Genomic DNA, 16,530 nt, shown 5'->3' with positions numbered 1-16,530 from the left:
GCATGTCAATGACTGTTAAAATTGAAGTCCAGTGTGAAGCATCAGGGGCAGCTGGACAGGGGTTGGATGATGGCTCCGCCAGTAAAGCACTCGCCCTGAAGGCATAAGGATCTGAGTTCGGGTCTCCAGAACACATACAAAATACCAGCAATGTGAGCCTGGGATCCCAACAGCAAGGATGGGAAGCACGGACAGGCGGACCCTTGAAAGCTAATGGGCCAGATAGCCTGGCTGATGTGGTGAAGTTGCAGGCCAATGAGAGACCCCGGCTTAACAAAAGGAGAGAGGCATCTGAGGACCAACAACCTAGATTATCTCCTGCACCTGCAGACACACACACACACACACACACACACACACACATGCATACACATACATGCACACACACATGCACACACATATACACACACATGCACATATACACATATAGACATGCATACACACATACACACAGAGACACATACACATGCACACATATACACACACATGCACATATACACATACACACATGCACACACACATATGCATACACATACATGTACACACACACACACGCACGCGCGCGCACACACATATACACACACATGCACATATACACATACAAACATGCATACACACATACACACACAAACACACACACATGCACATACACACACATACACACACACACACACACACACACACTCACACACAGCTGCTTCTCTTCCTGGGAGGTATAATAGTAAGAAATCCTCCAGAAGTGTCGGCGGGACCCTGTGTATAAACCTGTGTTCATGCTGTCTTGACAAAAAGCCTTTCTTAATGGTTGGTGGAGCGGACCTAACAATGTGAAATAGCCACATTTATCACAGACAAGCATCATCAGTTTCTTCTTACTGACGACCTCTACCATTAAAGGCTGACAAGACTGGTACTCTGTGTCTGAAATGCAAAGATGGATGATCAGACACAGGCTCTCCAAGCAGAGCACACTCTGACATCCAGGGGTCTTGAGGCATGTGGCCTGAAAGACAGGTATTGTCTCAGATATATTGATAGGTTGAGCATCTGTGCCTGTGGTTCTCAACCTGTGGGTCGTGACTCCTTTGGAGGTTGCATATCAGATATCCTGCATATCAGATATTTGTATTATGATTCATAACAATAGCAGAATTGCAGTTATGAAGTGGCATTGAAAATTATTTTATGGTTGGGATCACCACAGCATGAGGAACTGTATTTAAGGGTCTCAGCATTAGGGAGGTTGAGAACCACTGCTCTATGCAGAAATTACTTGGAGAGATTTGCTGATTGGTCACAGAGTGAAGCCCAGACTGAATCCTTTCTCCACTGTTGACTCTCAGAAATAAGGCTTGCCACCACCAATGCCTTTTAAGGGCCCTGAACCAAGAGGCACCATCAGGGTGGACCCTGTTCTAGTGACCCCTTACTGCCGGGGCTGCAGAAAATCTGTTCTTTCCTAAGTTTGTAAGAGTTGTTCTCATGGCTCAACCAAAGAAAAGCCTGTAAGCATGCCCCTAACTTGTAGAAGCTTGTGGGGGAGATGGTGACTACCCACAGCCATTTTCTGGAACCAGTTGGAAGTACAGGTACTTGGTGTGGACACTGAAATGAGCTGGTGGGATTCTTAGTGGGCGTCTGCTGCCAAGTCTGATGACCTGAGTTTGATCCCCAGGATGCACACGGTGGAAGGAGACACTAACTCCTGCAAGATGTCCTCTGACCTCCACATGAATGCTATGGCATGCACGTGTATACACACACACACAGAGAGAGAGAGAGAGAGAGAGAGAGAGAGAGAGAGAGAGAGAGAGAGAGAGAGAGAGAGAGAGAGACTGAGGATAATAATGGATGTTTTAATTCTGAAAGGGAACAGCATTTCTCTGGAAGTCCAAATACTTGCTTTAAATGTATGCTCAAATTGTTCAAAATGGCTTAAGAGACAAGCACGTTCTCCCCAAGGCAAAGGACAACCTTTCTCTCCCCTTCGCAGTGTGAACGTGTGGATGTGACTGACTCCCCTCTCTCTGCAGGGTTGGCCAGTGGGTGTCCCTTCTCCCTGTAAGCATCCTGCATGCCGCGTCTCACACTTGTTTAGTACACCACCTTCCTAATGGGCAGTGATCTAACCATGACCATTTCTTTTCTGTGGCCCCTTCTAGTACAAGGCGTGTGGATAATTCCAACACAAGATTGGCTGTGCAAATGGAAAGGGACCCAGGTAAGTGCTTTTCCTGGCCTCCTTAAACCTTGTGTTTCTTTGCCAAAGGAAGGCATTCAGGACATTCTTTGTGCTCATGGCAGAGTCAAGGCATGGCTTGGTAAACACACTGACTACAGGGCGTAACTGAGCAAGTAGGCCCATCAGACCCCCGTTGGTTTGCTTTGGAAATATCCTTCCATTATTTGGAATTGGTTAGTGACTGGATTCAGTCACCCCGTGAAGACATTTTAAATTGTTTGCTTATGGTAGACATCAAGCGGACTGGTCCCTTAGGAAAACATTCTTTGAGCTGGGAATGGCGGCACATGCCTGTAACCTCTGCATTCAGGAAACAGGTGCAGAAGGAAAACTCCAGCCCAGCCCAGGTGACATAGTGGGGTTCTGTCTTTTAAAAACCATGGCCCTGTGTTGGCCTTCATATTAATGAACCATTGTAGGACTGAGCGTCCAGAGCTCATCAGAAACTTTGGTCAGCATCAAGCTGTGGAGTCACCTGCTGGGACATCCTTCAGCGTTTCCCTTCTATAGTTGATCTCATTTTTAACCGTGTGTCTCTTTCTTCCCCTTCTCAGAATGTCAATTTAAAGTGTAATTTTAGTTTAAGTGAACATTTGTTTAGGCCTCACTCTCCTTGTCTCTAGGGAGAATAGTGTCCCTGTGTCCATGCTGGTTATCTATGGCGATGCTCTGACACCTCCATGTAACTTGAAAATGCATGCGGTGCCTCTAATCCACTTCCCACCCATGTTTTGTAATATAATCCACCCCAGAATATTACTTGCTCCCTCCTGGGATCTGTGATCACACAGCTGACCTGAAGCTGCAATCGGCTACCACCACCCAGTATCACCCAGCATCAGACTACAAGACACCAGCCCCCCGAAAAGATCAAACACAAAATCTGGAAAGCAACTACCAAATGCATCCTGCTTTGCCATTGCTATAAAGTCAAGCATCCTCAGATGAAGCCATCTTTATTGGGACCATCTACACTGGGACTGAATAAACACAATTAGCATAAAACCAGAGTTGAAAGTGTGGAAGCACTTGGAGAGCCAGGCTTGTTATTTGTGGAACTTTACGTCAGTGTATAGAAAAGGAGAGGAGATGGGATTGTCTCAGCATGCAGCTGTGGGACTCGGTGACATAGCAGGTCATTACATTAGGCACATGGGCAGTCTCAACTATAAATGTCTCATTTTCCCTAATTAGGCAGATGTGTGGTCAGTGTGTACTAAGATGTTCTGAGCCAAATTTCTACTTTTAGTTATTGTATTAAAGTGTAGAACAGTGCACACAGTAAGAAAGGGCTAATTCTCTCCTTCAGACCTCTTCTTTAAAAGTGCAGGGAACTGCAGGTAATCTTTAGTTAATGTCCCGGATGCCTGCTGATTCATCATAGTCTGTGAATGTAAGAGTAGGCCAGCAGGCTCGAACATGGAAGAGCATGTGCTGACACCTTATCAGCAGTTTCCTCTGACCGTCATAGCAGCTTACCAGTGTCTCAGCTTATCATTTTAGCTTCCAACCAGCCTCAGCACCCTGTCAGGTACTCAGTATCTGATAGTTGTTCCCATGGGTCTCTTAGCAACAGCATGGTCCTCTTCCCCCTATAAGCATTCTGGGATGTCTCCAGGCTGAGGCCAGCCTCACGCTCTGTGTCCCATGGGTGCAGAATGGAGGCACTCAGGTCAGACTGCAGTCTTTACCGCTGACCTCACAGAACTGTCTCCTCTCTGGTAGACAACACACAAGGAGCCTTGAATTTCACTTCCAGGTCTTTTCTCCAGGGAGACTCTATGTCTGCCTGGCTTTTCAGAGGTTTCCTGCTCCTGAAATCAAGGTCCTGAAGTATCTCTTTGGCCTTTCCATTCATTTTTTGATCTACCAAAGCATATACCAGAATGATTTCCCAGCTTGCCTAGTCTTTTCTTGAAAAGTTCATAGCCCTCATCTTGAGACACCCCAGAGAGGGAGAGCTGCCATCAGAGCTGGGCAAGGAGGACACGGAAATGTACCACAGGCCTCCACACACAGCCCTGGCCTCCCACTGGGAAGTGGGACATCCTGGTTCAAGCTCTTTCCAACATCCTTCCTTTTCCCTGGCTCTCACCATCCGAATAACTGAGTGTCGAATCTTAATCATGGGGCAGCCCCTGACAGAATCAAGCCTTGGTCAGGGTGTAGAACCAACACTCTCAGTCCCTGCTGGGGGACACAAAATGGACAGCCACCGTGGGAATGGTGTTTCCCAAGAACAATGAGAAGTTGGTTTGGTTTTGTAGTGGTTTTACTCATGATTGTGCACACTGAGACAGCCCCAAAGTCCTTTGGATGCAGGAAGCCGTTCATTTGAGACAGGACATGCTAAGTAGAGAAGTAAGATACAGACCTGGAGTTCAAAAGTGTGTGTGCGTGTGTGTGTGTGTGTGTGTGTGTGTGTGTGTGTGTGTGTGTGTGTGTGTACACATGTACATGTGTCATGTGTACGTGGAGGCAAGAAGTCAACCCTGAGTGTCATTCCTCAGGAGCCATCTACCTTGTTTTTGGGGCCAGAGTCTTTCACTGGCCTCAGCAGACTAGGGTGTCTGGCCAGAGAGCTCCAGGGATCACATGTCTCTGCTTCCCTGGTGTTGGGATTGCAGGTGCTTGTTACTATGGTTGTCTTTTTTAAAATGTGTGTCCTAGAAAACAAACTCAGGTTCTCATCCTTGCACAATAGGCACTGCCAGATGCCAAGGTCAGAGTGTTGAGCATAACACAGGATTGTTAAATAATTTGCATTTAGACGGTGATGTATCTGTATGAAGCCCACCTCAGGGCCTAGAGGGAAGACATAAGTAGTCTCAGGATAATCCACCAAGACAGATGGCAAACAGGTGCTTTTGTGTGTCCATAAAGACTCCAACTTTCCCAAAGGGCAGCTCCCAGTTTCAGGATCTGAGCACAAGATAGCACATTGCTTCTGGGTAAGACACTCACCATCTCATGTCTGCCTGCCTTCAGGAAGTGACGACAACAACCTCAACTCCATCTTCTATGAGCACCTGACCCGGACCCTGCAGGAGTCGCTCTGCGGAGACCTGGTGCTTGGCCGTTGGGGTAACTACAGCTCTGGTGACTGCTTCATTTTGGCTTCAGATGACCTCAATGCCTTCGTCCACCTGATCGAAATTGGAAACGGTCTTGTGACCTTTCAACTCCGAGGACTAGAGTTCCGAGGTAGGGGGTCTCTTGGTTTGCAGTGTTGCTGTAACTCAGTGTGTTAGGTTGAGGACCAGGCAGAGCATTGCTTACAAGCCATCATCAGGGGTAGGGAGATGGCTCTGTCACTAAAGGCATGCGCTACTCTTGCAGAGACCTGAGCTTGAATCCCAGCATCCTGACTGGGAGGCTCACAACCACCTGACTCCAGTTCCAGGGGTTCTGATGCAACTGGGCTTCTGTGGGCACCTGAACTCTCATGTGCATGTTCACACACATACACACCAAGAAATATGAATGGGCAAACTTTCGGAAAAGAAGCCCCTATGACCAAAGAAGGACTTGGGGACTGTTCTGCTGCATGGGGATTAAAGCCACCTCTACTTTTGAGTAGGCATTCTGACAGAGGCACTCCCAGTCAGCTGGGCAAACAGTGGCGCCTCTTGATCTCTCCTCTGCTCTCTGGTCCACCCGGATGGAGCACTCTCACCACTATGGTCAAGAGTCATTCCTGCTGACGTATTTTCGTCACCCCAGTGGACTGCATCCCCGTAAACCACGAGCGCCAATGTAAACGCCTCCTTTCTTAAGTTGATTTAGCCGAGTTCTCTTACCACAGCAGTGAGAAAAGTAATTAATATAGAGTCAATTCCAGTGGCAGCTCAAAGTCAGGTGTAGAAAAAAATAATCATGTCTCCTTGTCCTGTGTTAGGGTGCCAGAGAGGCATGGTTTGCTGGGAACCAACGTTACCACAACATACTGGATTCCTGAATCCTCACAGGGCAAAATATAGAAGGGGGTTCCCCACCTGAGCAAAGCTGGGGCTATGTAAGCAGGCTTCTGGGAGGGGCCATCGGTTATGGCTTATGACTTTGTCTTCTTCCAGTCAGCTACATGGGCATGTCACCTGATTGTAAAATCAGTGCAGAAGCGATGTCTTGAGGGGAAAATGGCAGCTAACTTGTCTGCACCCCACCCCTTCTGCTACAGTACATTTTCTCTGACCTAGTTTGATCATAATTTTAAAGATGGAGACTTTTAAGAGCCCTGTAGCTTGACAAAATTCAAGTTCTGAGGAAGAACTAAGTCGCACCCAAAGGACTGTTGTTGAGTGTGTTCCTCATTAGAGCATCTATTACAATATTCCCACAGAGGGCTGGATTTCTTCTTGGGGGGTGTTCCGGATTTCTTCTTCTTCTTCATTCTCCTTTTCTTCTGAATTTCCCGTTTTCCAAAAGAGCGAGTTTTATTTTGGTCAAATTTAATCTACTTTAGCACTGCCTGGGGCAGTCAAAGCACAGACAGACAGTTTCTGTCTCTCTCTGGAAATGTGCTGAGGAAGCCAGTAGAGGGAATGGAACTGTTTGCGCATTCACAGCTTGCTCTCACTCTTCCTCTCTTTCCTCTTTCTCTCTCTTCTCTCCCTTCCTCCTTCTCTCCCTCTCTCATGCTGGGGATCAAACTCGGAACTACATGCATGCCAGGCCATGCTCCACCACTGGGCTATGCTTCTTAGAAAGAAAGAAATCTACCCCAGAGGAAAGCCAGCAACCTGAGGTCACGGGGAAGAGTCCTCTGCCCCACCCCTGGCCCCAGCCTTCTGAAAGAGAGGCACCAAGTTCACAGGAGGGCTTGGCCTCAAGCCACAGACATCAGTTCATTTTAGCATAAGAGAAGAAGGGTTTATGGAAAATACATCCAGGGATGAAGACTTTCTGAGCAGCATGGGAGGCCTGTGGCTGCTGCGCAAGTTCAAATCTGAAATCACACAACAGGGGTCCAAGAGATGGCTCACTCATGAGGAGCACTTGGTACTCTTCCCAAAAACTAGATTTTAGTTCTCAGCACCAACTCCAGGGGGTCTGATGCCCCCTTTTGCCTTCTTTGAGCACTTGCAAACACATGGCGCGTGCGTGCGCGCGCGCGCGCGCGCGCACACACACACACACACACACACACACACACACACACACACACACACTTGAAACACACATGGCGGTTGCAAAGGAGCCCCATCTCAACAATGGACCCAGGGCTGCCCCCACATTGCTGATCCCCAAGCTTAAACACGGGATACTGCTATCCCCAGAGAGTGGATAAATAGCTTCTAGCACCCCTCTCCTCCATGCACCCCATCACCTGCCTCTCGGTGCTGTCAACTTGGTCAGAGTACCAGTCAGGTAGACCAGATCACCAAAGTCAAGGTCACATACATGTGCTCTGGATGGAAGGGCATCTGGCTTTTCATTTCTCATAGTGAGGAGTGGTCACTGAGACGTAAATGGTGGGGATATCAGTTGAAGAAAGGCCAGCTGCTCTAACAATACAGCTGAGTGCCGAGTCCGGGACACAATGTGCTTTTACTTTGCAGATGTAGAGGTAGCAGGACACAGAGCAACTCCACTCAACATCACCGGGTGTCCCAGCCAACGCGTCTTTATACACCGCTTTCAAGGCCACGCCGAGGGTCAGCGTGGAGCTTGGCAGCAAGTGGAAGAATGCGGGGAGGGTGTTTGCAGGCCAGGTTTGAGCACAGAACAGGCATCTCCTTCTGTTTTATGGTCCCTGTAGAAGTGACATGCTACCTGGAAAGCAAGCAGAGCTCTCGTTGGAGTTTCCCATCCCTCTGTGGTTCTTTGGTTAGTCAGGTGCCCTAGGCAGGTGGCTTAGCCATTTCCATGAGAAGAGGATATGCATGCATGTGGAGTCACTGTGCATCTCTCAGCAAAGGCACCCACCTCACCAGGGTCCTTTAAGGTAATTATTCAAGGGCTAACAGATCAATATCAGCTGACAGTTCAAGTCAGGGCAATAGAGAAAGTGTGTGCCAACGGGCACCAAAATCTATTGACTAGATACTGCCTGAAGGGGATGGGTAGGGGCTGAAGATCCAAATATGCAGTCTGGAGGTGAGCGGTAGGAGTAAAGAGCCAAGGCATTGGATCTGGTGCTTTGTAAGATGCCTGTGAACTTGGGGCTCAGGAGAGAGTACCTTGAAAGTGACAGCTACCCTCAGGAGAAGCATCATCCCCCCTCCCACCCACCTAAGTAATGGCAAAAGGAAACCAAGGGGGATGAAAAGGGTCTGAGCTCACAGCTAGATCTGGGTGCACCCGGGCAAGCATGCGGCTCTCCACTGGCCACTGCCTGTGGGTACGTGCTTGAATCTGTGCCACGGTGTTTACTCGGTTCACAGGCACTCAGCGATCGTCTCTCACACAGTTCTGAGAGCTCCACACCACCCTCCTACCTGGGAAAACCAACTGCTTTCACATCCGGGTCTTCAGTGGACGTCCGCAGTGACTTGGCTCCACAGACCCTCAGTTTCTGCCCCAGAGCCTCGGTGTGACATTGAGGGCCTCTGCAGCTCTGACTTAGAGACACAATGGTGGTCACCCGAGGGCGGACTGGGGAGGGAGCCGGAGTCTCCTCTCTGTTACATTTGACATAATCACCAGTGGGGAGCAGGTGCTGCACGGCTGACCCAGGACCCAGAGCCACAGCTGGACTCAGGGGGCAGCAGAGCAGCCATCACATCCCTGGGGTGCCTGTCACTGTTGGTGTGAGGTGTGCACTGTCCTGTCACTGTTGTGTAAGGTGTGCACTGTCCTGTCACTGTTGTGTCAGGTGTGCACTGTCCTGTCACTGTTGTGTAAGGTGGACACTGTCCTGTCACTGTTGTGTAAGGTGGACACTGTCCTGTCACTGTTGGTGTCAGGTGTGCACTGTCCTGTCACTGTTGTGTCAGGTGTGCACTGTCCTGTCACTGTTGTGTAAGGTGGACACTGTCCTGTCACTGTTGTGTAAGGTGTGTACTGTCCTGTCACTGTTGGTGTGAGGTGTGCACTGTCCTGTCACTGTTGTGTAAGGTGTGCACTGTCCTGTCACTGTTGTGTAAGGTGTGCACTGTCCTGTCACTGTTGTGTAAGGTGTGCACTGTCCTGTCACTGTTGTGTAAGGTGTGCACCCAGAAAGGGGGCGATGAACAGGGGAGTTAAAATACTGGAGGAGTCAAAGTGGCCGCTGGAGCCTGGGACGCTCTCAGCTGCTCTTTAGAGGGAAGCAAGTTTGGTAAACCACATCTAGGTTGTTACCATGAATATGTGGGGAAGAGGGAAGGAGAGAAGAAGGAAGGAAGTGAGGAATGGAGGGAAGGAAATAGAAGAGAAGAAGAGGGAAGAGAGAGGGAGGAGAAGGGGAGAGGGAGAGAGGGAAGCAGGAAGGGAAGGAGGAAGGGGAAGAGAGGAAGGAAAGAAGAAGGGAGGGAGAGAGAATAGAAGAGACATAGAAGGAGGGGAAAGGGAGGAAGAAAGAGGGGAGTAGAGAGAGGGGAGGAGGGAGGGGAGGAGGGGGAGAAGGGATGAGAGTAGAGAGAAGGAGGAGGGAGGGGAGGAGGGAGTAGAGTGAGGAGAGAAGAGGAGGAGGGAAGGGAGGAGGGAGAAAGAGAAGGAGGGAGGGAGGTTAAATAAGGAAAGACCAAAATAAGGAACATCTAAACATTTTAAGTCTATTTGAAGTTAAATTCTTAAATGTCATTTTCTCAGAATTCCTTCACACTTTTATGGTGCCCCACCCTGCAGGCCATTGGTCAGCATCTTGATGGATGTCACAGAAGGGACGCTGAAAGCACAGGCTATTACATAGGGTGAAGCCACCACTCCCATTGGGGCTGGGGAATATCAAAAACAAGATTTATATGCTCCTGTCTGTGGGAGATGTTATCAGCCTTCTCACAGTTTGGCTGACCCCAGAACCACTGGCCCATGAGGACGTATGAAAACATCCGTGTAGCCTAATGTAATCCAAAGCAAACCCAACCCAAAGCTTTATCTCAACTGGCAGGTCCACATACAGCTCTCCCACTAATCTTGAAACTACAATTTTCTTCCTCTTGGCAACCATCAACTCTTCGTCATGCCTTTAGGTTTTGCGTCTACATAGCTTGAATAGTCTGTTGACTCCCTGGGTTCCAAACTTCATCCATAAAGTAGAATTCTGTCCCCCACAAATGCTAGCACACATATGTGGCTGGAGAATTTCTCTCCAGCTTCCACCAAGCCCCGGCAGTCCAACAGCCCACTTATAATATAAGCACACAGATGCTTATATTATTTACAAACTGTATGGCCATGGCAGGCTTCTTGCTATCTAGTTCTTACATCTTAAATTAATCCATTTCTATAAATCTATACCTTGCCACGTGGCTTGCGGCTTACCAGCATCTTCACATGCTGCTTGTCATGGCAGTGGCTAGCAGTGACTCCCTCCGCCTTCCTGTTTTCTCTGTTCTCCTCTCTGTTAGTCCCGCCTATACTTCCTGCCTGGCCACTGGCCAATCAGTGTTTTATTTATTGACCAATCAGAGCAATTTGGCATACAGACCATCCCACAGCACACAGTTCCCTTCATTTCTCATTGGAGGAGCCTAAGGCATGTTGGTGTATATGGCAGGTCTAGCAGGACAGGGTGTGTCCCATGGGCACCAGCAGAATCCCTGCCACCTTAGCATCCTGCCCTCAGGAAGGCATGTGAGAAGGAGGCGGTTCTGAATGACCATGAACTAGGAAGGCCCCCCTCCTCCAAGTCCAGTTGGTGGTTGTACTGCTGCTCCAGCCTGTAAATGGAGCAGAATTCGGGAGGTTTTATTCCCAGCGATGATTACAGAATTGCACATTTTAGCATTCATCATGCACTACGCTGCCTGATGTGCCTGGAAGCTTTGATTAATTCCACTTCTTAAATGTATGTGTGTGTGTGGATGTGTGTGCATTTGTGTGTATGATATTTGTATGTAACTTTGCTTGTGGAGGCCAGAGGTTGATGTCGGGTGCTTTCTTCAGTGGCTCGTCACCTTATTATTTTTATTGTTGTTGAGACAAAGTCTGCCACTGAACCAGGAGCTCAGTGACTCAGCTAGTCTTGCTGGCCAGCAAGCTCCAGGGATTGCCCTGTCCCTGCATCCAAACATTGGGATTACAGGCTTGAACCCTACACCTCAACATCTTGCCTTTTATGTGGGTGCTGGGGGCCTGGCCTCAGATCCCCAGTGATCCTACAGTTCCCTCTGAGCCGCCTCCCCCAGCTCTTGGGAAGCTTGCTTTTCAGCGGTGAGTATTTAACACTTAAGACACTAGTTTGAAATTCTAAGAGACCCTTCTGTTCTGAAGAACACGTGGCTTTGGGGAACCGCAGGGTATGTTACAGAAAGGGGGCTCCACCTCTTTCATCTGCATAACCAGGTTGGTGTGTGCATCTCACAAGACCCCCAAACCTCACCTTCCTAAGGTGATAGGTGCCACATACATGGATGTTGTCCAGAAACAAAGTCAAAAACCATGGCTGTTCAATTAAAGGCATCACACCACGCATATTTAAAGTCTAGTTTGTTTAGCACAACACAGGGAAAAGCTTGTTCTTAGGGCTGTATCTAAATGCAAAACATATTCCTATGGACTCCATAGAATAAAAATTTGTTATTAGAGTGGAAAAAAGGCTTTCTGTTGTGCTCAGAAAGCAAACAAGTTATACATCACTCTAACATAGCTTTTGTAATTTCTCCTCCTCCTCCTGCACCCTGGGCCGAAGTTCACCTACATTCTCAAGATCATTGCTAAAGACAGCTGGTGCACTGTCGCTGAGGAGCGGCACCAGGAAGTACAGGGAAACTGTTCAGGGAAGCAACATGTAGCCTGGGGGTGGGGGCAGTGGGCCAGCAGGGGCCCCAGCTTTAGTATGTTGGGAGAGATCAGAGGTCCCATCCAGAGGCTGGTGCCACCACCAAGATCGCAGAGCACAGCCATGTAGGTCCTAGGATCAAAGGTCGTTAGGATTAATAGCAAAACCCTTTACCCATGGAACCATCTCACTGGCCCCAAGAAGCTCTCTAGATTTTATCAAGTATAATTTATATTCTTTAAAACCCCTTAGATTTTATCAGGTATAATTACTATTCTTTACAACCCCATTACCTGTGTCTTATCATCCACTTGTTGATGATGTCATGTCAGACTTTTGAGAAGCGGGGTCTGATGCAGCCCAGGCCGGCTTCACATTCACTATGTAGCTAAGGAAGGCCTTGAACTCTTGGTGCTCCCGCCTTCGCCTCCCAAGTGCTGGATAATAAGCATGTCCCAACACACCTGGCTTTATGTCCTGCAGGACTAGGGTGAACCCCAGGACCTTGTGCATGCTAGGCAGGTGAGCACTCTGCCTACTGAGCCGCATGCCCAGGCCCTCGTTACTTTTTTAATGAAGAAAGGGTTTAGAAAGCACAAGAGGACCATTTAGTTCAGTGTCATTTCACGAGTGACCCTTTGTGTGGGGTTTGGGTTGAAGTTGTCCTTTGTTTCAATGCTGTCTGGATTCTAAAACCCCACACACACAAATGAGGGAAACCAGAGGTGCAGCCTGGGATTGTAGCACAAGGTTAAGACGAACCCACAGCAGAGGCCTTACAACGGCCTCTGAGCTAAAGGGGAAGCCAAAGGCAGGAACTGCAGTTAGCGGAGCGATCCTCTCTGGCCCAAAGCTAGAAAAAGCTCCAGGTTAGCCCGCTGTGGTGGGTGCAGTCAGCTCTCTCCTCTCTCACACTCATCCTGAGTTTGAGGCCACATAGCACAGCCTTTAAGTGAGGGCAGAATTAAAGTCCATAGAAGTGGAGGCTATGGATTTCTTCTTCCGGTGTTGGCTGGGAAGATGGGCGCAGTTCTCATATACGAGGCTCAGGTTGACCCGGGCAGAATGCAGTTTTCATTCCCTACCTCTGTGTTCTTTGTTCTTGATCCAGTTGGCCTGCCTTGTTCCAGGGTTCACATTATTCTTACTGTGTTGTATTGAAAGCTTCCTTTCCCTATCTTCTGGTCTCCACTTTGTTATTTGTCTGGGAAGGCGCTCCAGGGCAGGAATCTTTATCAGGTTGTCTCACCAAAGACTTCTACGAGTCGTCATCACCAAGTCTGTGGCCACTATAAAAACATGGTTCTCCCCAAATAAAAACACAGAGAATAGAGGAAGTAGGAATGATTGTGAACTAATAACAAGCCCAGTGCAGTGGCACACATTTGTAACTCCAGTTCTAGAGAGCCAGAGCTGGCCTAGTGCATGCACTTGGTGAACTCCAGTCCACAGAGAGACCCTGTCTCAAAAAACGAAGGTAGAGGGCCCCTGAGAAATGACCCTCAAGGTTAAACTCTTGCCTACATATCTACCTCCCTCCATCCCTACCTACCTACACACACACACACACACACACACACACACACACACACACACGCAGGCACGCACACACGCACGCACGCACGCACGCATGCACGCACATACACCTTGCACATAGGCACACACCCAAAGAGTTAATGGTTATGAGAATCATGTTTATTTGGTAGGCCTGCTTTAAAACTAAGAACACGCACTTGATTCCAGCATATTCTAGCACCTTCGAGAGACACCTCATGGGGCTACAAAGATGGCTCTGTGGCTAAGAGCACCGGCTGCTCTTCCAGAGGACCTGGGTTTGACTCTCAACACGCATGGCAGTCCACAGCTCTCTGTAACTCCAGTTCCTGATCATCTGATGCCCTCTTCTGACCTCTGCAGGATCTAATGCCTCTTGTGTCCTTGGCCAGGAACCTACTGCCAGCAGAGGGAGGTGGAGGCCATCATGGAAGGTGATGAGGATGACAGGGGCTGCTGCTGCTGCAAACCTGGCCACCTGCCACACCTACTGTCCTGCAATGCCGCCTTCCACCTGCGCTGGCTCACCTGGGAGATCACACGCACGCAGTACATCCTGGAGGGCTATCGCATCATCGACAACAATGCGGCCACCATGCTGCAGGTGTTTGACCTCCGCAGGGTGCTAGTCCGCTACTATGTCAAGGTGTGGTGTGCTTTCCGATACTATGGGCGAAGCCTAGGGGCGAGGGGTGGGGGGGAGTGGGGGTGAGAGGCGGGGCTCCTGACAAGCTCTACACCCAGTGGCATGCCTGAGGTTTTCCCCCAGCTTCCCAGTGAGAGATGCAGCCAGACTTGGGGACCTCTACTTTCTTGAAAAACACAGCCAGGGCTCTGTGTTAGCCTAAGCCTGGACTCAGAAGACTGGCTGCAACCTTGGCTGTCTGTCCATTTCCACCCCGGCAGGGGGTGCTTGTTATGATGGCCAATTTAAATATTCAGGGTGCATCAGCAGGCCCCATGCTGGAGTGACACAGTATGTGGTTAGCTGCTGCTCAAATGGACCAGCTCAGAACCAGGATTGTGGACTGGAGATGTAGCTCAGCTGGCAGAGTGCTTGCCTAGCATGCACAAAGCCCTGGGTTCAATCCCCAGTACTACACAAAACCCTGTGTTGTGATGTACATCTGTAATCCCAGCACTCAGGAGGTAGAGGAAGGAGAATCAGAAGTTCAAGGTCATTCATGGCTACATAGAGAGTTCTAGACCTTGCTACAAAAGACTCTGTCTCAAACATTCAATCCAAAGATTAGGAAGGACAATGATTTAAAAAAAAAATCAAAAAAGGAGGGAATGGAGGCTGAGAGAAAGGGATGGGGAAAGAGAAGGGGAAGGGAGGAAAGGGGAAAGGGGAAAGAGAGATCAGAAGTTCAAGGTCATCCATGGCTACATAGAGAGTTCCAGACCTTGCTACAAAGGGGAAAGGAAGAAGACAAGAAAAAAAGCGTGCAGCTTGCTTGCCCTGTGGAGAAAAATGTGGTTCTGGTTCAGGTGGGCTGAGTTGTGTTCTAAGAAGCAGGGACCAGAAGGACAGAAGAGGATAGAGGAAACCCCCGTGATGGACCCTGTGCTGAGGGAGGCTATGCCTGGGGACAAGCCTGCTGAGGGCTCCGCAATTTAATGCTGTCCTGGGGGGGGGGGTGTCTCTGCAGCCACCAGGGCCAGGAGTGTCAATCCACGGGCGGTAAGAAGGAAGTCTGGTTCAACACAACTCAGTAGTCAGTGTTAGTTCAGACTTCTAGAATCTGACCCCAGGCAATTTATTTTAGGCATATTTAAACACAGCACAACTTTGGAAAAAAATTTTCTGATGATAATTAACTCAATCCTATGTGTATAGCAAAGCTTACTACATGATTATATTGAAACTCTTTTCAAAGTATGTATGACCTCTTCCATAAAGATGGTTATATTGACTGAGAAACAATGCTCAAGATAAGGGTCTATGAAGGAAGAGTCTGAGATAAACATGAGAGTCTGGAGGACTCAGGTGTGCCCTGACCCCACAGATAACACAGAAGTCACCAGGCTGTAGCTGCATCCATTCCCAGCCGGCTGGGCAGATTGGTTATATATCTCTTCTTTTGAAGAGACAACCCTGCATGTTTAACATTCCTGCTTTCCCTAGTGATTATCTATGAGCTAAAGAACCCCATGCCCTCTCTACTGTGCTGAGAGTCACAAGGTCCCCATCTGAGGCCTCAGACCCCTACCAGCCAAAGCTGTCTTTGATGGAGACAAAGACGTCTCCTCTTAGCCTCTGAGCCATCTTTCCAGTCCCTTCTTACTGAGACCTAGCAAATAAAACAAGTAAATCAAGTCTTCTGGCTATGAAATCTCACAGTCTTGCTTGCTTTCCGCAGAGTATAATATACTACATGGTGACTTCCCCCAAACTCCTCTCCTGGGTCAAGAATGAACCCCTGTTGAAGTCCCTCCAGCCCTTCGCCAAGTGGCATCACATCGAGCGTGACCTTGCAATGTTTAACATCAACATCGACGACGATTACGTCCCGTGTCTCCAGGGGATCACACGGGCGAGTTACTGCACTGTGTTCCTGGAGTGGATTCAGTTCTGCGCAGGGAAGAGACAGGAGGTAGGAGAGGACCTGGGCTGAGCCACTGAGTACAAGGCTAGAAAGCGAGGCTCTTTAACCTCCTTCCTCTTACTGCACTCCAAGGTAGATAATAGAAAATAGAGGTGAGGAAAATTTCATTTCTGAATAAATGCTTAGTACACAATTGGGAGACAATATGTTTTGTCTCCAATGACAGAGTTTTGAAAGTATCCATCCCTTTAAATGATGTTCAGGGTCAGTATATTTAAGTCTCTAGAGTAGCTAGATACTGGAAACTTCCTTGTTTAAAATTG

At 48.7% G+C, this 16,530-nt stretch overlaps 1 protein-coding gene across 1 annotated transcript in view; it reads left to right on the top strand.

The window, feature by feature from the left end:
- The window catches only part of Pcnx2 (pecanex 2), a 154,992-nt gene that overhangs the window by 117,016 nt on the left and 21,446 nt on the right, over positions 1-16,530 (top strand). Inside the window, exons 24-27 of the mRNA XM_028889810.1 lie at positions 2,163-2,221; positions 5,231-5,446; positions 14,051-14,304; positions 16,022-16,255. Of these exons, the coding sequence (XP_028745643.1) occupies positions 2,163-2,221; positions 5,231-5,446; positions 14,051-14,304; positions 16,022-16,255 (763 nt within the window). The remainder of the gene's footprint in view (positions 1-2,162; positions 2,222-5,230; positions 5,447-14,050; positions 14,305-16,021; positions 16,256-16,530) is intronic.

Source organism: Peromyscus leucopus, chromosome 5 (genome assembly GCF_004664715.2).
Source record: "Peromyscus leucopus breed LL Stock chromosome 5, UCI_PerLeu_2.1, whole genome shotgun sequence".
NCBI classification, from domain to species: domain Eukaryota; kingdom Metazoa; phylum Chordata; class Mammalia; order Rodentia; family Cricetidae; genus Peromyscus; species Peromyscus leucopus.
This window is presented reverse-complemented; position numbering and strand designations above follow the sequence as displayed.